The 22,926-nt window shown below is 33.4% G+C and overlaps 1 protein-coding gene and 1 pseudogene across 1 annotated transcript in view; both read left to right on the top strand.

The window, feature by feature from the left end:
- Positions 1-22,926, top strand: part of LOC144255880 (EF-hand calcium-binding domain-containing protein 13-like) — a 162,866-nt gene that overhangs the window by 53,126 nt on the left and 86,814 nt on the right. Inside the window, 3 exon segments of the mRNA XM_077800932.1 lie at positions 1,018-1,161; positions 8,442-8,474; positions 8,477-8,512. Of these exon segments, the coding sequence (XP_077657058.1) occupies positions 1,018-1,161; positions 8,442-8,474; positions 8,477-8,512 (213 nt within the window).
- Positions 3,716-6,276, top strand: LOC144256106 (alcohol dehydrogenase class-3 pseudogene; annotated as a pseudogene).

Genomic DNA, 22,926 nt, shown 5'->3' with positions numbered 1-22,926 from the left:
TGTGGCTCAAGCGGTATCGAGCTCGCCTGGCATGTGTGCGGCCCGGGTTCGATCCTCAGCACCACATACAAACAAAGATGTTGTGTCAGCCGAAAACTAAAAAATAAATATTAAAAAAATTCTCTCTGTCTCTCTGTCTCTCTCTCTCTCTCTCACCTCTCTCTTTAAAAAAAATTTTGTAGTTGTATATGGACTGCTTTTATTTTATTTATTTTTATGTGGTGCTGAGGATTAAACCCAGTGCCTCACATGTGCGAGGAAAGTGCTCTGCCTCTGAGATACAGCCTTAGCATCTCCAATTCATTTTTGATGTTAGAATTGCTAGAATAATAATATTAAATTTCTGAGAAAAAAGAAACCTTATATTAGTGGTTAAACTACTGCTAAACTCTTCGTAATATGATAAAACAGCTGAAAAGAAATTTCGCCTCTCTATCATTCTTCTTTTCTAATAAAATTTTAATTTTTAAGCAATTAACAACTCCTTCAGATTGTGTATTAAATGATTTGCTATTGTGGATTATACCATTGGTAAGAAATTGTCTTAATTAAAATTTTTAAGAGTTAAATAGTATAGTGATTAAAAGCAAGAATTGTGGATTAATATTGTTAGATTAGTATTTTGACTTTTCTGCATACTAGCTGTGAGTTGAAGGGGACTTTTTAAGCCTTAGTTTTCATATCTGTAAAGAGATAAAAGCCTTTTGTGATGATTGAATGAGCTAACTCATAGCTTTTAGTGCAGTTTCTGACACATGATCAATATTCAATAAATACTAGCTATTGTTATTGGTATTATATTAATATTTATAATAGCAAAAATTAGAATTTATTCTAGAAATGTCACCAGAATTGGAAAATGCCTACTTATACTTATAGGTGAATATTTAGAAAACCTCATTCTTATGTAAGGTTATTTTCCCTATATGGTCATTGACACAAAATCAGTTTTTTTTATCCAGGGAAAGCTCTTAATTCTCGTGGTACAAAAATTTCTTTGTTTATTGTTTTTCACAGCATTCCAGAAAGCCTTGGAGATTTTTTCTAGGATAAAAGATGGTCGGGTTTCTACTGATGAAGTGGTTGCTGTTTTGAGTAGCATGAATATCTTTGTAAACCCTGACACACTGCAGGAAGTGATCAAATATTCCTATACTGACCGTGAGTTACTTGAATTTTAGATACTAATTTTGTGATTTATCTTTTGTTTCTGTGTTTTCATTCTTGATTCTTAACCTTCTGCCACTGCCACTGCTTACTGGTGTCTATAGTAAAAGATAGTCTTGAAAACTTAAACAAAATGTTTTGATATGTTTGGTAAAAGTCTAAGAGTAAAATGGATTTAAAATTTTTATAACATCATCTCGCTTTTCAATAGTTATTTCTTATTTTTTTAGAGAGGTAGTTTCTTGTAGTATCAAGAGTATTGGCACTACAAGACCTAAATTTCTTGAATTCTCAATTTTATTATGTAGTTTGGATTAATTGCTATGCTGTTCAATTACTGTTTGCACAATGCAGATTACTTTAAAATATTATAAATATATTTAGCAGATGTTTTATATTAAATACATTTGTCCAAGGGATGTTCTCTAATAAACAGACTAGTGATTGATTAACTGATTTAATTCATTCATTTAATGAGTCAGATAATCGCTAATTTGATATCTATTGTACTTGGACCTGTGCTAGGTGATACAAAGTAGAATAGAACACAGTTCTTGTTCTAAGGGAGCTCACATTCTAGTGTGAAAGAGTCAAGTAATGCTCTGTGACAAGTACTATAATAGAATGTACATAGGCTGCTAATACATATTGGAAGCCCCAGGGAAAAATTATCAGAGGAGATAATGTCTGAGCTAAATCTTGAAGAATTAATAGGTTAATAGAAGTGGTAAAGGGTGAGAAAAACATTTTAGATTGAGAGAACAGTTTATATAAATATGACAGAAAAATAATCAGACATGGCATCCTTTTCAATGAGTTTCACTGGTTTTGTATATTAGTGGTGGCTTTGTAGTAGGTGTTTGGCAGGTTAATAGAAGTGGTAAAGGGTGAGAAAAACATTTTAGATTGAGAGAACAGTTTATATAAATATGACAGAAAAATAATCAGACATGGCATCCTTTTCAATGAGTTTCACTGGTTTTGTATATTAGTGGTGGCTTTGTAGTAGGTGTTTGGCTGCTGATATGTGGTCTGGAGGTAGAACCAGGTGTCATAGAGTTCTGTTAGGTTGTTATTGGGCTCTGGAGGTAACATTAGTAGAGGGATATATTGGAATATGAAAATATGTATAAAATAGAGATTTTAAGTACTAATAAGACATATTATTAAACATTCTTTCGGATATACCCTACCAGGAGCAAGAGAAATCATACATGAAACTGTTGCAACACTTTGCTTTTTGGCTTATGAAATTCTAGTCTGGGTCTCCAGATCTCCTACTTTATTTGTGGAAAAAGGCTGGACAAATGATAATATTTTCATAGGATTATTGTAGGAATTAAATATGAACAAGTATCACAGTGCTTGGCACTGTGAACAAGCTCAAGGAAGGTGAAGCAAAAACCTAAGAGTCATCTTTGACAACTTCATTGCTTTCTCATTCTCAAGCAATCATTATAAAGTTCTCTTATGCATGTATGTGTGTATGTATACATTTTTGTGGTACTGGGGCTATTACCCAGGGACACTCTACCACTGAGCTATAGTCCAACCCCTTTTTATTTTTTATTTTTAGATAGGGTCTTGCTCAGTTGCCCAGGCTGGCTTTGAATTTGCAGTCCCCTGCCTCAGACTTCGGAGTCACTGGGTTTGATTATAGGCTTGCATCACTGTGCCTGGAAAAGTTCACTTATTTTAAACTCCTAGATATCTATTAAATCGTTCTATTTCTCCATTTTGATTCAAGTTACTATAAACTTTTCTTAGGACAATTGCATGCAGTTCATCCTTGCAAATCTACTCATATCCACATTTATCCTTTTTATGCTGCAAATAAAATGATGTTTTCAAAGCACAGATATGACCTTGTTACTCTCCTTGCATAAAATCCAATAATAGCTCTTGGACAAGAGCTGTTTACGGTGGCTTTAAGGTGATGTATGTATAAGGCCTTGCATGGTCTGACTTTTACCCAGATCTTCAGCTTTACCTCAGACCTATTCTCCCTTGCTCTGTGCCTTTTTAGAACTTCAACTATATACATCAAGCCCCTTCCTTTCATATACTCATTGCATATATTATTTTTTCATCCTTGAACATTTCTCTTTTACTTAATTCCTACTTATACTTTAGTCATTTCCTACTTAACACTTTAGATCGAAATTTAACCATCTATTCTTCAAGGATTGTCTTATTCACTTATCTCATGTTATATACTCTCATAGTACTAATTATAGTTGCAAATTATATTTTTAATTTTTTTAACATTTGTATCTTAAATGAAACTAAACACCAAATGGACAGATAACATGTCCACTTTTGCTTAACATTATATTCTCAGTACCTAGAAAAATGCTTTTAGTGCATATTAATTGCTCAACAAATACTTTTTGAATTAATTAATAATTCTGACCTCTTATTCCATCATTTCCAATTAGAAAGAATAATATGTCCTTCCTTTTGTTATATTTATAAGTTGGCTGCAATTCTCATAAGGAGGGTACTTGTCTTTTAGTTATGAAAATCATCTTAATAGGAATGTTTGACTATGGGAACTAAAATCTACTGGGAAACACCTAGACTGAGCAAAAAGGTAAGGTGAAATACTCTACAAATGAAAACAATAGGAATTTAGTATATAGTAGAAGCTTAGTAGTGCAGGAAGATTGATAGAACCTAAAAGTGGGTAGCTGAGTAGGAGTGGTAGAGAGAAGCCATAAAACTTTAGGGCTATAGTATATACTTGCTTATCATGCTCCTTAATTTTAAATTATCAGTAAAAGTTTTAGTCTTGTATTAGTGTTGTTGATAGGGGAATTTAAAGGGAGAAAGACCTGTAGATTCTATTTTGGGTCTCCTTGAGATAGAGAAAGGTTAGTACCTATAGAAGGTGATAATGTGATATCAAGAATCGATGGGAGCATGCTTGTAATCCCAGGGGCTTGGGAGGCTGAGGCAGAAGGAGTGCTAGTTCGAGGCCAGCCTCAGCAATTTAACAAAGTCTTATGCAACTTAGCAAGACTCTGTCTCTAAATAAAATATAAAAAAGGGCTGGGGATGTGGCTCAGCAGTTAAGTGCCACTGGGTTCAATCCCTAGTACAAAGAAGAAGAAGAAGGAAGAGGAAGAGGAGGAAGGAAGGGGAAGGAGGAGGAGGAGGAGGAGGAGGAGGAGGAGGAGGAGGAGGAGGAGGAGAAGGAGGAGGAGGAAGAGGAATCTATGGGAAATGTTATAGCAGCACAAGTCATAATAACCAAATTATGTAATGAGCCTTGGTGTTCATCAATGGATGAATGGATAAAGAAAATGTGGTATATATACACAGTGGAGTTTTTATTCAGCCATAAGGAAGAATGAAATTATGACATTTTCAGGAAAATGGATGGAACTTGATAATAATATGTTAAGTAAAATAAGGCAGACTCAGAAAGCTAAGGATAGGATTTTTTTTTCTCACATGGAAGCTAGAGAGGAAAAAGTAAGAGATAGGTGTGTGTGTGTGTGTGTGTGTGTGTGTGTGTGTGTGCGCGCGTGCGTGTATCTCATGAAAATTGAAGGGACATCAGTAGAATAGAGGAAAGGAACTGGAAGGGGAAATAATGGGAACCAATATTAGCCAAGTTATATAAGTTGTATTATGTACACATATGAATAGTAACAATGAATCCCACCATAATGTACAACCATAACACACCAATAAAAATATGGGAAAAGAATTTATGGGAATAGAAAATAAAACAAAAATCAATTGAAGGAGTATAAGTTACTCAGGTATCTTTAAATTTTGGACAGGTATTGATCTATGTTAGTATATGGTCTGGGGTCTGAGCTGTTTTGGTTTAATATTAAAGGAAATAATGTCTTTTGGATGCTGAAAGATTTGGGTCACCCCTGTAAGATACAGGTGAATTTTTTTTACCATATGATTTATTTTTATTTTTTTTTAGTCATACATGACAGCAGAATGTATTTTGACATATAAAACATACATGGAAAGATACAGGTGAATTTTGAAGTAAAGAATAATATAATTGAGTTACCCTTCTAAAAGGAAACAGCATTATAGATACTGTTTTAACACCTTGTTTTTACATTTGGTTTATTGTTGGAGTAATGATGACAGGCAGATAAAATGTTCATTTTTATGAATTTTCTTAATTAAGAGGAAGGAATTGTGCTTTTGGAATTTTCAGAAAAATGCAAGAAGAGGCGGACATGGTGAATTAGGTTATCGAGTGCAAGGCTGCAGTTGCTTGTGAGGCTGAAAAACCTGTCTATAGAGGAGGTAGAAGTAGCACCTGCAAAGTCTCATGAAGTTTGAATTAAAATCATTGCCACTGCACTTTGCCACACTGATGCTTATACTCTGTGTGGAGCTGATCCTGAGGGTGTTTTCCAGTGATCTTGGGACATGAAGGTCTGGAATTGGGGAAAGTGTTGGTGAAGGAGTTACTAAGCTGAAAGCAGGTGATACCGTCGTTCCACCTTACATCCTACAGTGTGGAGAAAATTTTGTCTAAATCTGAAAACAAACCTTTGCCAGAAGATAGGTGGAGCCTGGCTCTACTTTTGTGGTCTTTGGTCTAGGAGGAGTTGGCTTGGCAGCTATCATGGGCTGTAAAGTTGCTGGTGCCTCATAGATTATTGGTGTGGATATCAATAAAGGTAAAATTTGCAAAGGCCAAAGAATTTGGAGCCTTTAAATGTATTAATCCCCAAGACTTCAGTAAACCCATCCAGGAAGTGCTTATTGAGATAACTGATGGAGGAGTTGGACTATTCCTTTGAGTGTATTGGTAATGTGAAGGTCATGAGAGCAGTACCTGAGGCATGCCACAGTCTGTGGGTCAGCATGGTGGTTGGAGTAGCTGCTTCAGGGGAAGAAATTGCCACTCGTTCATTCTAGCTGGTGACAGGTCGTACATGGAAAGGCACTGTCTTTGGAGGATGGAAGAGTGTAGAAAGTATCCCAAAGTTGGTGTCTGAACATATGTCCAAAAAGAAAAAAGTTGATGAATTTGTGACTGGCAGCATGTCCTTGAATCAAATTAATGAAGTTTTTGAACTTATGCATTCAGGGAAGGGCATTTGAACTGTTGTAAAGTTTTAAATTCAAGAGAGCAAAATGTATTCATCCATTCCTAAGTCTTGTGATCTGATGGAAACAGCTGGACAGATATGGAGGTCTTCCAGCTGATAGCCTATTGGACCTTCAGTGACTACGGTAGTGAACAGTGTTAATCTGTGTGATTCATAAGTCTCTGCAATCAAGGACAAGGCTAACACAGTCACAGATCTGTTTTCTGGACTCTCCTTCATATAAGTAATTACAGCTCATGAACAAATATTACAACATAATAAAAGTAATTTCCAAAAAAAAGAGAAATAGCAAGAAGAAAATGGAAAATCAGTTGATGGCAGTTCTTGAAGTGTCTTATTTTGGTTTCTGAAATAGAGTATTGGTATACCAGTTTTTTTTCCTCTTAGGGAAATTAGTGATCTGGAAATGGAACTGGGTGAAAAATGTGACTAACACAATTTTTGCTAGAGGAGGTTTGTTGATATTGTGGAGTTATCTGAGGATTACTGAAATGCAGTGTTAATGATTACTCAGCACCTTCAGAGTAATGTTAACTTGTATATAACCTTAATGATTACAGTCATTTTTTTTCTCTCATTAGATAGTTGTATTTTCCAGGATGAATTTCTTCCAGAAGTACATATATGAGTAGGAGGCTGATCTGAACTTCCCTTATGAAATAAAGGAACTTTATTGATTAACTTAGTCACAAACAGGAATTATTCTTTAAGGTTGTGGTGAGCAGGTAGGGGCCTAAATAGTCATTTCAGATTCTAGAATGTTTCTCTGGCCACCAGGGACTATTTAAATAGGTAGTATTTTTTTGAATAGGTATCTATTATTACACAGAAGCAAGGAGTAAATATTGAGCAAGAGCTAGTGAATCTATAGAAATTGTTGGCTATCACATTCTCATTAGTTGCTGCTGGACAGATAAGGAGTTTTATAAATGGATAGCAGATAAAGATAATATGGTCATCACTATTAATATACATATGATCCAACAGAAGAGTTTTGAGTGGTCAAATTTAAGTGTTTTGAGGGCTAAAGACTTGACTTAAGACTTAACCTAAGAACAAATGGCGGCATCACTCAATTTACAGCAAGGAATTTCCTGGGTAGATGACGGGATAAGGTAGAGAACCATAATCAAGAACAGAATGAGGTAAAATACTAAGGAAGTGAGAATGTAGGCGGCAATTCCTGATCAGAAGGTGATTTAACATAAATTTGGTCTAACATTTCTTTGATTGGTTCAAATATATACTTGCTTTGCAGTAATTTGAAGGCCTGTACTTGACATACATAGCTTTATCAATTTTCAGAGAATCAGAGTGAATCAAGCTTATTCAACATTAAACTATATTGCACCTAATTTAATTCTTCTTAGATTCAGAAGTCACTTAAAAACCACTTCTCTCAGTGTGCTCACTAACACATATTATTGAACAGTGGACTAAAAAACAAATTCAGTATTATTATAGGTAATAATACTGAATTATTTTTTGGGCCTTTTCACCTTGGACGACAAGGGAAACCAATACTTGGGTGAAAAAATTTTTATACTACCTCTGTGCACGATTGGAATGACATTATTTAATCACTGCATCTGAGCTTGTTCTTGGTCATGCATTGCCTGAGAAGAAAAATGGCTTTAGACAGGGGTGGCGGCAAGGATGGGTAGGAAGTTAAAGTACATAGAAGGTGCTAAATATGAGTACATAGAAGGTACTAAATAAATGGTTATTTGTTATTTATTTAGCATGATTTATAGCCTCCAGTGTATTTTATTTGTTTGAAAATAATTTTGAAATGATAGGAATTAGGTACTTTATTAGGCATTGGGGAAACAGAAGTAAAGGACACATTCTCTATTTTTGAAGCGCTCACAATTTAGAAATTAAGACAAAAGAGTAAATAAATACTACCTATAGTAAATGCTCAAAAATGTAAAATGAATAAAATGTTATATAGACTATCTAGAAGAGAAGCTTAAAATTCTACTATTTCAATGAAAAACTCTTATTAAGAAGCAAAACTATAATCTTAATTTTATATTTCACTTCACTTATTCATAATTTCAAACATTCAAAACTCATAATAGCTGGTTCTCTGTCCCCACTTCCTATATAGTGAAAACTATATCTGTGTTCAGAAGTAAATACAGTATTTGAACTTATTTATTTCTATTACAGGTAACCAGATGGTGGATATTGGTGATATTGTATTTGTTTGAATGAACTACAGCAACCGTATGAAGATGTTTGTAAGGGACCTCTTGTTGCTATAGCAAGTTTTGTTGAAAATATAGTGTATTTAAATTAAATTCTAATTTATAAGTTTTACAAAGGATTTTGAGATTTTGTTGAACCCTCTAAATCAGGGAGGATAAAACGTTAGATATAATGTTCTTACCTTGTTAATGTTGATTATGTAATATGACTATCATAATTTTTCTTTTATCTTACACTTAATACATTGCAACATAAAGTCAAATTTAAAACAATATTGTAATATTAAATATATGTGCCAGCCATATGCTGGTAATCCTAGTGACTCGGGAAGCTGTGGCAGTAGGATCACAAGTTTGAGACCAGCCTCAGCAACTCAGTGAGGTCTTCTGCTGACCCTGTGTCAAAATAAAAAATAAAAAAGGCATGGAGATATAGTGCAGTGATAAAACACCCTGGGTTCACTCTCTAGTATTTAAAAAAAGGATAATATTTAATTTATAATTTGTAAAGGATTCTGACATCCTGACATTGATCCATCAGTATTTAATTTTTCTTAATTAAGTATATTGTTTTTGATTTCTTCTTATTGTATAACATATTACTCACTATCTATTCTCTCATTTGTCTAAATTTCATTTGGTTAAAATTACCCTATTCCCATAATTTTAAGACTTATGAAGATTTATGAAGCTTATTATATAAAAAGTAGCCTCAGTCCTTCCCCAGCTTTTCTGGAGGTGATCATTTTAAATGTTTTATCTGATTTCTAATATTTATATTAATAACATGTTTACTTTGCTACTTATTGATTTTTTTAAATAAAAAATTTGATATGATAATTATATATATTTATGGAAACAGTGTGATGATTTTTTTATATATATATATATAAAACAATCAAGTCAGGTAATTAAGTTTTCAATCTTCCTAACACTTATGATTTCTTTGTTTTGGCAACCTCCAAGAACTTAAACATTATTTTTTAGAATTTTGAGCAGGCATAGTAAACTTCCTACTTAAAAGAATAAGGATTTAGCTCTGTTTCATTTTTCTGTGTCCCCAACATACTCAATTTCCCCATATTTATCCACCCATCTAATATATTTATGTATATATATGTATACATATATATGTATACATATATATATAAATTTATTTAATTTTAAATTCAGTATTTATATTAACAAATCTATATAAACACTATTCACACCTGACCCATATAATATCATATCATTACTTTGTTCTTCTGTGCAACATTTGTTCCTTCTTTAATAGTTGTCATTTATATATTTGGTTGTTTTTTTAAAAGTGTATTTATTATTGACTTGACCCCAAATGTTGCCAGATGAGTTAAAAATCCTCTTCATAATTTTGACTGCACCTGTTTTTCTATCAGTTTTGTGCTCTTGAAGAAATTTTCCTTAGAGTAGTCTGAAACGTGTAGAGACCAACAAATAGCATATTGGAAAACTGAAATGGATTTTTTTTGATCTCTACAGCTTGTGTACAACTGTCATCCCGGGGTCTCCTTTACTCACATTTTGGAGACTCTTTTTACTTCTGTATCAGATTCTTTTCTCACATTTGTCTGATAGTTTGTCATGGGATTTTAGATTGGAAATAGTTTTTTCTACGAAGCTTGGATTTTCTGGTTTCCTTTTTTCTTTTTCTTTTTCTTTCTTCTTCCCTCAGTACCACCACCCCCGACTTTCTTCCTTTCCTCCTTTCATTAGTACTGGAAATTAAACCCAGGGCACTTAGCTACATCTCTAGCCCCACCCCCTTTTTTTTGAGACAGGGTCTTGCTAAATTGCTGAGGCTGTCCTTAAACTTGTGATCCTCTTGCCTCAGCTCCTGAGTAGCTGGAATTATAGGCGTGGACCACCATACCCAGTGGATTTTCTAGATTTCCATATTGCTGTTGAAATCTTAAATTCATCTAATTCTTGACCCTTCTGTTGTATCTGATTTTTCTCTTTCAAGCTTATGGAATATTTTCTTTTCATTAATTGTACTAAAGTTTTAGTAATGCTGTACCTTGAAATATGTTTCCTTGTAACTATGTGCTGTGTATGTGTTCTTTTATTCTGGAAAATAAAAAATGTTAATTATTTAATTTTGTCTATTATTTTTTTCTTTTTGGATCTCTTGGTATTTTTATGTTTGACTGCCAGTACCAGTTCTCCATTTCTTTTTTAAGTCATTTTCTTCTTTATTTGGGCTTATTTTCTTTTTTGTTTACATTCCTTGGGATCAGAGGTGGTGCTTATATGCAGAGAAAACAGCATACTCAAAGATTCGAAGTATGAAACAGGCTTAGTCTCAGCGACTCAGGAGGCTGAGGGAGGAGGAACACAAGTACTAGGCCAGCCTCAGCAACTAAGCATGCCTTAAGCAATTTAGTGACTCCCTGACTCAAAATAAAAAATAAAAAAGGGCTGGTAATGTGGCTCAGTGGTAAAGTACCTCTGGGTTAAATCCCCAGTATCAAAAAAGAAAAGAAAAAAGGTTTAGAGTATGATTATGAGATTGTGACCAAGAGCCAGTAGCTCAAGGTGGATAACCCTGCAAAGTAAAACTTATTTTCTCCATTTTTATGGAGTTAGACATCAAAATGAGCATTCTTTATAAAAATCAAACAAAAAGTATACAACAGAGCTGGGATTTACACTGTTATCTGTTATTGTGCATGGTCATAAAAAGTGAACATATAATTTATCTTTTATATAAGTTTTTTTTAATATGAAAAGAGGCACTATTAATTCTTATCCCAGACAATAAGTCGAGACTCTTTCTGGTTCTCCATTTTTCTAAAAATAGTTTTTAGTTATAGACGGATGCAATATCTTTATTTTGTTTATTCATTTTTATGTGGTGCTGAGGATCAAACCCAGTGCCTCACATGTGCGAGGCAAGCGCTCTGCCACTGAGCCACAACCCCAGCCCCTGATTCTCCATTTTTAAAACACTTTTCTTTTTGTTGTTCCTTATTGTTTTCTTTCCTTTAACTTTTTATTCTGCTTTCTGGGAGATTTCTTTAATTTATCTTCTAAAACTTTTTGGTTTATTTAATCCCATTTGTCTATTTTTACTTTTATTGTCTGTCCATTGGGTTCATATCCAAAAAACGAATTGCTCAGACCATTGAAATGGAGCTTTTCTCTTGTTTTCTTCTAGTAGTCTTATAATTTCAGGTCTTATATTTAAATCATTAATTCATTTGAGTTAATTTTTGTATATGATATAAACATCTAATTTAATTATTTTTCATGTGAATTAATTTTCATTTATTGAATGCATTGTCTCTTCTTCATTGAATGTTCTTGACACATTTATTGAAGATCAATTGACCATAATTGTATGGATTTATTTTGGACTTTTTATTCTGCTCCATTGGTCTATATGTCTGTTTTTATGCCAGTACCATATTGTTTTGATTACTATAGTTTTGTAGTACAGTTAAAATCAGTGTGATGCTTCCAGTTGTATTATTTTTGCTCAAGATTGCTTTGACTAGTCAGGTTTTTTTAAAAATAATTCTATACAAATTTTAAGATCATTTTTTATAGGTCTAGGAAAATGTTATTGGAATTTTGAAAGGATTAGATTGAATTTGTAACTGACTTGGGATAGAATGGACATTTTAACAATATTAATTCTTGAACATGGGATATTCTTTCATTTATTTTTGTCTTCTGATATCTCTTTCATCAGGGTTTTGTAGTTTTTAGTGCACAAGTCTTTTACCACCTTAGTTAAATTGATTCCTAAGTAGTTTTTATTTTTGTGGCTATTGTAAATGAGATTGTTTTCCTGATTTGTTAAGATAGTTTGTTGTTAGAGTATAAAAATGCTATTGATTTTCTTTTAAAATTCTTTAAAATTTTATCATGCCTCAATTTACCTTTTTTAAAATTATATTTTATCTTTTGATTAGCATGTAATAATTATAAATACTGGTGGGGTATGGTGTGATATTTAAACATATGCATTCATTGTGCACCAATCAAGATAATTAGCATTTCCCTTTCCTTATCATTTCATGTTTGGAGTCTTTAAGTACCTCTCTGTACATGTAAAATATACATTAGGTTATTGTGAAATGTAGTCATTCCATTATGCTTGAGAACAACAGAATTCTTTCGTGTTCTTATATTCATTATCCAACTTCTCTTAATGCTCTCTTTTCCCCACCCTCCCCAGCTTCTATTAATCACTAGCCTACATTTAGATCAATTGTTTGTCGTTTCCATATATGAGAGAGAACATGCAGTATTTGTTTTTCTGCCTCTGATTTATTTTTACTTAACATAATGTGCTCTAGTTTCATCCATTTTTCTGGAAGTGAGATTCTTCTTTGTTAATAAATAAGATTCCATTGTGTAAATATAACACATTTCTTTACCCATTCATCCACTGATGGAAACATAGGTTGATTTTAGATCTTACTCATTGTGAAGAATGTCACAATAAACATGTGAATGCAGGTATGCTGATTTCATTTCCTTTACATGTATGCCCAGAAGTGAGGTAGCTGGATCATATGGTAATTCTATTTATTTTTTTTTGAGGAACCTCCATACTGTTATACACAATGGTTGTACTAATTTAAATTCTTACCAACACTGTATCAGAATTTCCTTTTCTTCACATGCTTATCAGCATTTTTCATTTTTTGCCTTTTTGATAATTATTTTTCATGTAAATATTCAATTGTCTTAACATCTGAGATATAACTGGGGTGAGGTTATATCTCATTGTGGTTTTGATTTTCATTTTTCTAATCACTAATGATATTGATATTTAAAAATTTTTTTGGTTGTTTGTTGATGGGCCTTTATTTTATTTTATTTTATTTTATGTATATGTGGTGCTGAGAATTAAATCCAATGCTTCACACAGGCTAGGCAAGCACTCCACCACTGAGTCACAACCCCAGCCTGATATTGAACATTTTTGATACATAATTTGTATATAATATGTTGAATTTTATCAAATAGTTTTTGTGTACTTATTAAAATTACCACATAATTTTGACTTCATTCTGTTAATGTAATTTATCATATTTGTGATTTCCATATGTTGAACCATCATTGAATCCCATGGATAAATTCCACTTGATCATTGTGAATTATCCTTTTAATGTACTGTTAAATGTGGTTTGCTAATATTGAGAATTTTTGCATCTATATTCATTAGTGATATTGTCCCTTGAGAAAGATTGGTATTCTTTAAATGTGAAGCCTTGTTCTTGGGCTTTTCTTTGATGGCAGACTTTTATTATTGATACAGTGATCATCTTTGTTATTGGTCTGTTTAGATTTTCTTTTTCTTAATGACTTAATTGGTAGGTTGTATGTTTCTAGAATCTATCCATTTCTTATAGGTTATCAAGTTTGTTGTAGTATGATTATTCATGGTAATTTTTTATGATCATTTATATCTCTGGTTTTTGATTTTGAGTCCCCTATTTTTTTTTTTGTCTAGCTAGAGGTTTGTTGACTTTTTCTTATCATTTGAAAAAACCAACTCTCAGTTTTACTGTTTTCATACAGACTTCATTTTATTTATTTCTACTCTGATCTTTATGATTTTCTTCTTGTAATAACTTTGCGCTTAGTTTATGCTTGTTTTTCTAGTTCTTTGAGGTGTAACATTTGGTATTTATTTGGGATCTTTCTTTCTTCCCTTCTCTCTTTCTTTCTTTCTTTCTCTCCTTCTCTTCTCTTCTCTTCTCTTCTCTTCTCTTCTCTTCTCTTCTCTTCTCTTCTCTTCTCTTCTCTCTCTCTCTCTCTCTCTCTCTCTCTCTCTCTCTCTCTCTCTCTTTCTTTCTTTCTTTCTTTCCCATGGCACGTTTAGGTCTTGCTAGCTGGGCATGTATTTGTTCTAAAACTTGAAAACCAGCATCAGCGTACCATGGCTCTGAAATATTGGCTGGCAATAAGACAAAAGAGGGTTGATGAAGTATCAGCACTCCTTTCCCTCTATTATATCTGGTAATGCAATTAGTTAGATTACATTTGTTACATGTTACAATATATCTATCATCTACCCATTTAACTTTCACATTTCCAATAATTAAAGCATAAGGAGATTGAACACAGGCTCATAAGCCATAGCAAGAATTTTCCTTACAGTTCTTGCCAACAAATTCCAGTAAAGGCTTGTCTGTAAAATGTAAAAATTCTGAGGCAGCAATTAAGCACCAAACATCCTTTTGAATACCACCTTCACTGTAGGTCAAAATATTGCTAACAAATCCTGCAGGTGTCATAGCAGAACTTTTTCATAATTGTCCTTTATCAATTTTTGGAGACAATCTAAAATATACCCACTATCTTTAGACACCTTATGTTGTACTGGAAAGGTATTTACACAATCTATCCATCTAGGAAAGGTGCCAATTTCTATTGCAGAACTATTAGGACGGACAATGAGGTATTTGTGGAGGTTCTGCAGAAATGACTGGTTTGTTATGAGAAGTCCCATTTTAATAACTGATCTAGTATAAGGTTTTAAGTCAAAATTAATAGTACAATTAATCAGTCTAGGTCTCCCAATTGCTGTCTTTTCCTCAAATGATACTCTTATTAGACAGCCATCATGTTTATTGTGGGACCAAAACAAAGGTAATTGGGCACTATAGCCAGAATAATTAAATTCAGTCACATAATTGGGAGAAATATGAGTGTCTGTAAATCCTCCCATCATAAATGAGTCATTAATAAACACTAGGATGGATTATCCAGTCCACACAGCTGGGTGTACTAGTGGTGGGCCTGGAAAATAGGTCCAATAAGTGTCTGCTTGACTCCCTTTTACCTGACAGCTGAGTAATGCTATTACTACCCAAACAACATCATTGGATTATTATTTCTCCCCAGGAGCTGAATCATTTTCGAAGCCTGTGTTGTCAGCTTCTTCAGGTCTTCCCGTGAGATCAGCTTTTCTGCTGGGTCTTGCTGGGTCATCTTCTTCCTTTTTTGAAATTGCTTCCTTTTGAGGGAAGGGTTCTCTGGGTTGATCTTCAATCTTTGAATCTTGGTTCTATTTCCTCCATGTCTGATTGCACTTTCAGCACCCAAATAGGATGAAAAGCACCTTCTGAGGCTGCCGATGAAGTGCTTGCTTTAAAGCCTTGAAGATGAGTTGGGGCCAATATCAGAGCAGAGGGGGATAATGAATTCTGAAATTGTCCCTTTTTTCCTATGGGGCCTGAGAACGTCCTGACAGAGTTTATTTGCATTTTCGATGGCTAGCTGCTTAACGATAAACTCACCAGCACCCGGATCCCCTATTGATCTTTAGCTGTTTGATACAGGTGGTCCACAAAATCTGCATATAGCTCCTCCGCACCCTGTTTTATCTTAGTCAAAACTAAACTAAACTGGTTCTGGGAGGCAATTTGTTGCCACGTGCATTTAGCGCATGCGGTTATCTTATCATAAACTGCAAATTCATAATTCAAGTGTCTTTCCAAGTCCTCAAATTTGCCCGTCAATATTTTGCCTTCCGTTTCTCTCTGCCTGCTCCATACAAAAACCCATCCAATACTATTTCCAAAGGAGGAAATCTCCACTGCTCAAGCAAGATCCAGCGATAGATGCCCAATCCCTTGGCTGGAGCGGCTGATGACAAACTGACTGGAGCAAGCTTTGTACAAATGGCAAATTAGGGCTGTAAACTTCACAAGCGTTTTGTAACTCTTTTATAGTTTTAAAAGGAATTATAGCATGTATGTGGACACGCTGATCTTGCACGTTAACCTGTTCAAAAACTGGGAAAAACTGAAACCCGGTAATGTATTCCCCCATCTCCTGCGCTCTTCTGATCCCATGTTGTAATGGTGTAAGGAAAGTCATAGTGAGTTTAGAGTACCTATTAAAATTTGTTCTCCCAACTGGAGTTGGCCCAATGGAATAGCTGGCACTGGTCGCTAGACACAATCTATTAAAATTTCCTGATAATTCCTGGGTTTCATCGTCTGATTGGTTTCCTTCTGACTGGGACTCCTCACCTGTATCCTCATTGCCATCTTGATTTCGCTTCCCAAAGCTTCAAAGGGGAATGCTTATCTCTCTAGACACCTCCTCTGGCTTTCCTCCAGAGGGCATTTCTTTAAGTCTGGGATCTTTCTTTTTTGATGTAGTCATTTATTGCTATAAGCTTTCCCTCTTAGAGCTATTTTTGCTGCATCCCACAAGTTTTGGCATGTTATATTTCCATTTTTATTTGCCTCGGGACATTTTGTTTTATTTCACTTTTTCAGTTCATTAAACAGAAGCAGTCCACTACTGAGCTACATCCTTAGTTTTTGAAATTTTTAAAAAAGAATTTGAGTCAGGGTCTTGCTGTGTTTCCCAGGTTGGCCTTAAACTTGTGGTCCTCCTGCCTCAACCTCCTGATGTGCTGTGATTATAGGTGAATGCCACCATACCCAGCTTATCTTGGGACATTTTAAAAGTTCTCTTTTAATTTCACTTCCTTCATTGAGCCATGAACATGTTGTTGAATTTCCATGTGTATGTGAAGTTTTTGAAATTGCCCATTGTTGATTTCTAGTTTTACACCACTGTGGTCAGAAAAGATACTTTGTATGATCCAGTTTCTTAAATTTGTTAAGACTAGTTTTGTGGCCTGTTCTAGGATCTATCCTGAGGAATGCCCCATGTATAATTGAGAAGAGTGTGCATTCTGCTGCTGTTAGATGGAATATTTTGTATAGATACATTTGATCTAAATTTTAGTTTAAATCTGAAGTTTCCTTATTGATTTTCTGCCAAGATGATATGTAAGGATTATTAATATGTAAGGATTTACTACTGTCATTTTGTTATTTGTTTTCTGGTTGTTAGGTTCTTTGTTCCTCTCTTCCATGGTTATTAAAAAAAGTCTAGTGATATGTTTTAATTCCTTACTTTTAATCTTTTTTAAAATTATGTTTTATTTGTAGTTGGACATAATACCTTTATTTTATTTATTTATTTTTATGCGATGCTGAGGATCAAACCCAGGGCTTCGCATATGCTAGGTGAGCGCTCTACTGCTGAGCCTCATTCTCTGCCCCACTTTTAATCTTTTGTATAACTTCTATAGGTTTTTGCTTTATAACTACCATGAGGCTTATGAAATGTTCTTATAATAGGCTATTTTAACCATATAACAACTTTGATCACATAAGTAAATGACTTTATTCCACCCTTCCTCCCACTTAAAAATTTTTGATGTTGAAATTTATAATTTTTATATTATGGATTCTTTAACAAATTATTTAGCATATGTTATGTCTAATTGCTTTGTTTTTCACCTTCATATTGATGATATAAATGAGTTACCTATCACCATCATAGTGATAGAGAATTGTCAATTTGTGGACTTTAAAAAAATATGTATATTTTTAGTTATAGGTGAACACAATACCTTTATTTTTATGTGGTACTGAGGATTCAACCCAGTGTCTCATGCATGCTAGGTGAGTGCTGCACCACTGAGCCACAACCCCAGCCCCAAATTTGTGCACTTTTTTCAGCAAGTTTTATATTTTCTCATGTTTCTGTGTCACTAGTTAGTGTCCATGTCTTTTGACTTGAAGAACTTCTTTTGGTATTTATTATATGATGGGACTGGTTGTGATGAACTCCAAGCTTTGTTTGTCTGAAAAAGTATTATGTATCCTTTATTTCTGAAGGGTAGCTTCACTGAGTATAGAATTCTTGGTTAGCATTTTTTTTTCCCTTCAGTACTTTGAATGTATTATCCCACTCTCTCTTGTCCTATAAAGTCTCTGCTAAGAAATCTCATGTTAAGCTTATTGAAACTCCCTGGTATATTATTTGCTTATTTTTTCTTGCTGTTTTCATGATGTGCTTTTATCTTTGGTATTTGGATGTTTGACTATATTTGGTATAGTCTTGTTTGGATTAATTCTAACTATAGACTTCTTATCCATGGGTGTTTATCTATTTTCCCAAATTTGGTTTTCCACATTTTTATTAATGCATTATAGTTGTACACAATGATGGGATTTGCTATTATATATTTGTACATGCTCAAAATATATCAATATAGTTTGGCAAATATCATTCCCCAGCACATCTCCCCTCCCTATCCTCCCCCCACTACCTCTATTGATCTCCCTTTGATTTTCATGAGATCTCCCCCGCCTCTCTTCCTTTTCCTTCTAGTTTCCACATATAAGAGAAAGTAAATGACCCTTGAATTTCTGAGTTTGATTTATTTTGCTTAACATAATGGTGTCAAGTTCCAAATGATATAATTTCAGTTTTCTTTATGGATGAATAAAACCCTATTGTATACATATTCCACATTTTGTTTATCCATTATCCATTGATGGGCACCTAGGCTAGTTCCATAGTTTGGCTGCTGTGAATTGTGCTGCTGTAAACATGGGTATGCAAGTGTCCTTATAGTATGATGACTTTAATTCTTTAGGATATGTACCTAAGGAGTGGTATAGCTGGATCATATGTTGGTTCCATTCCTAGTCTTTTGAGGATTTCCATGATGGTTGAACTAATTTACAATCCCACCAACAATGTTCCTTTTTCTCAGCATCCTTTCTAGCATTTATTATTATTTGTATTCTTGATGACTGCTATTCTGACTGGTGTGAGATGAAATCTCAGTGTAGTTTTGATTTGCACTTCCCTAATGGCTAATGATAGTGAACATTTTTTTCATATATTTTTTGGCCATTTGTACTTCTTTTGAGAAGTGTCTGTTTAATTAATTTGTTTTATTAATTGGGCTGATATTTTTGCTGTTTTTAAGTTATTTATATTTTCTGTATATTAATTCTGTCAGATGAGTAGTTAGCAAAGATTCTCTCCCATTCTGTAGTTCTCTCTTCACATTTCTATTTCCTTTGATGTGCAGAAGCTTTTAAATTTGATACCATCGGTTTACTAATCCTTGAATCATTATTTCCTGAGCTTTAGGGGTCCTATTGAGAAAACTGTTGCCTATGCGGATATACTGGATTGTTGGCCCTATGTTTCCTTCTAGGAGTTGCATAGTTTCTGTTCTAATTTTTAAGTATTTGATCCATTTTGAGTTGATTTTTGTGCATGATGAGAGATGAGGGTCTGGTTTCATTCTCCTACATGTGGATAACCAGATTTCCCAGCAGATTGTTAAAAAGACTGTCTTTTCTCTGATGCATGTTTTTGGCACCTTTATCAAGAATCAGATGTTTGTTTCTGTGTGGGTTTGTCCTGTGTCTTCTATTCTGTAACATTAGTATATGTGTCTATTTTTCTGCCAGTATCCAGTAATTTTTTTACTATATCTCTGTATTATAATTTTTGAAGTAAGATATTGTGATATCTCCAGTCTTCCTTTTTTTTTTTGGCTTAGGATTGTTTTGGCTATTCTTGATCTTTTATTCTTCCAGATGAATTTTTTGGACTGTTTTTTTTTAGTTCTGTGGAAAATTGGCATTTTGGTATTTTGATCATTGGTATTTTGATGAGGTTTGCATTGAATCTGTTTATTGCTTTTGATAGTGTGGAAATTTTGACAATATTTCTTTAAGGTATTGTTTTAGTTATACATGGACACAATATCTTTATTTTGTTTATTTATTTATTATTTACTTTTATGTGATGCTGAGGATTGAACCCAGTGCCTCACATGTGTGAGGCAAGTGCTCTGCCCCTGAGCCACAACTCCAGCCCAATTTAACAATATTAATTATGTCTGTCCATGAACCTGGGAGGTCTTTTCACCTTCTGAGTTCTTCTTCAATTTCTTTCTTAAATATTCTAAAGTTTTCATTATAGAGGTATTTTACTTCCTTGGTTAGATTTATTCCTATGTATTTTTGGAGGCTATTACAAATGGGATTGTTTTCCTGAATTCTTTTTCAGCAGATTCATTATTATTACATAGGAAAACTATTGATTTTTGATTTTGCTTTTGTAACCTGCTACTTTGCTGAATTTGTTTATTAGCTCTAGCAGTCTTTTGGTGGTAGTGTGTTTTGGATCTTCTAGATAGGATAGGATCATCTGCAAATGGTGATAATTTGACTTCTTCTTTTCATATTTTTGTTGCTTCCCCCCATCTCTGCTCTGGCTAGAATTTCTAGCATTATATTAAATAGGCATCATGAGAATGGACATCCTTGTCTTATCTCAGATTTTAAAGGAAATGCTTTCAGTTTTTCCTCATTTACTATGAGATTGGCTTTGGGCTTTTCTTACATAGCCTTTATGATGTTGAGGTAGGTTCCTTTTATACCTGTTTTTTTTTTCAGCATTTTTTTCATGAATGGGTGCTGAATTTTGTTGAAGGCCTTCTTTGTATCTATTGCGATGACTAAGTGATTTTTGCCCTGATTCTATTTATGTGATCTATTATATTTACTGATTTGCACTTATTAAGCCATCCTTTCATTTCTGGAATAAAACCAACTTGGTTGTGATATACAATCTTTTTAATATTAAGTATTTTTATATTTATCTTCATCAGGGATATTGGTCCATAGTTTTTTTCTTTGATGTGTCCTTATCTGGTTTTGATAGGAGTGTGATACTGACTTCATAGAATGAATTTGGAAGTGTTCCATCTCTTTCTACTAAACAAAATAATTTGAGGAATGTTGGCATTAGCTCTTCTTTAAAGGTTTGGTAGAATCCATCTGGTCTTGGACTTTTCTTTTTTGGAAGGTATTACCACTTCTATCTCATTGATACTTGTTGGTCTGTTTAGGTTTTCTATGTCCTATTGATTCAATTTTGGCAGGTCATATGGGTATAGAAAACCATTTCTTCTAGATTTTCCAATTTATTGGAGTATAGTTTTCAAAATAGTTCCTAATGATCGACTATATTTCTATGATGTCTGGTGATTTCTCCTTTCTCATCACTAATTTTGTGAATTTGAGTCTTCTCTCTTTTTCATTTGGTTAGTTTGGTTAAAGGTTTATTAATCTTATTTATCTTTTCAAAGAAACAAATTTTTGTTTCATTGTACTTTGTGTTGTTTTTTATTTTCAAATTTATTGATTTTGGTTCTGACCTTAATCATTTCCTTCTTTCTACTTGTTTTGAATTGTTTTTTTTTTCTTCTTTTTCAAGAGCCTTGAGATGCATCATTAGGTTATTTTGGATCTCTGATATACTCTCGTGAAGGCACTCTTAGTTTAAATATTCCTTTTAGAACTGCCTTCAAGGTTTCCCAAAGTTTCTTGTGTATTGTATCACTATTCTCATCGAGTCTATAAATTTTAAAATTTTTTCTTTGATTTCTTCTGGCACCCATTTATCATTCAAAAGTGTATTGCTCATTCTCCATGTGTTTATATTGCTTCTTAAGGGTTTTGTTCCAATTGTATTTCATTATGATCTGACAAGATATAATCTTATTTTTTAAGGTGAGCTTTCTACCCCATTATTTTTCTCTTTTATTTCACAAACTTCTAGAACTTGAACATTTGTTATTTTGATGCTGTTCCATATCCTGTAAGCTTTGTTTATTCTTCTTCCTTCTTTTTCTCCTCTCATTGTATATTTTCAAATAATCTATCTTTGAATTCATACATCCATCCAGCAATTGATGCTCTTTTTGCATTTTTTATTTCATTCATTGTATTTTTCAGTTCTGGGTTTTTTTTTATTTTATAATTTCAGTTTTCTGTTAAATTTGTAATTTTGGAGATTTATTATCTTCTAGATAATATAGAATTTTTCTATAGGAATTCTGGGAATACATTGACCTTAATTAAAATGAATATTTTGAATTATTGTCCAGGTGTTTGTATCTTTGGGGTCAACTAATAAGAAATTATTGTATTATTTGATGATGTAAGTCTTTTATGTTTTTTTGTCTTATGCTGATGTTTTCATATTTGGAGAAATAGGGAATTACTTCAATCTTTGCAAACTGGAGTTTTCTTCAATAACTTTTAAGAAGTATGTCTCATCCTACCCAGAGATTCTGGGTTGGTCACTTTTCATGGTCCACAGTGTTAATGTAGAAGTGTTAAAAGATTTTATTTTTACCTATATACTAGCTTATTTCTCTTTGATAGACAGCAGTTTGAGATTCATATAACCATCTTTAAAGCTTTACAGGATTTTAAAATCCAAAACTTTAAATTCTTCATTCTCATACAGATCAAATTATGAAATTTGTCATTTGTTAGTTTATTTATTTATTTTTTTACTGGGAATTGAATCCAGGGGCACTCCACTGAGCTACACCCCCAATCCTTTTTATTTTTTATTTTGAGATAGGGTGTAAGTGCTGAGTCTGATTTTGAATTTGTGAGCCTCTTTGCCTCAGTCTCCTGAGTTGCTGGGATTATAAATGTGCACCATCACACCCACCAACTTTTCCATTTTTAAAAATGTAGTGCTTCCTACTCAAGATTATACTACTACTCTAATTTTGTTTTTTTTAATTTATATTTTGGCAGTCTTAT

This window comes from Urocitellus parryii, chromosome 1 (assembly GCF_045843805.1).
Source record: "Urocitellus parryii isolate mUroPar1 chromosome 1, mUroPar1.hap1, whole genome shotgun sequence".
NCBI lineage: Eukaryota > Metazoa > Chordata > Mammalia > Rodentia > Sciuridae > Urocitellus > Urocitellus parryii.
Note: the sequence above shows the minus strand (reverse complement) of the source record. Positions and strands in the feature narration are given on the sequence as shown.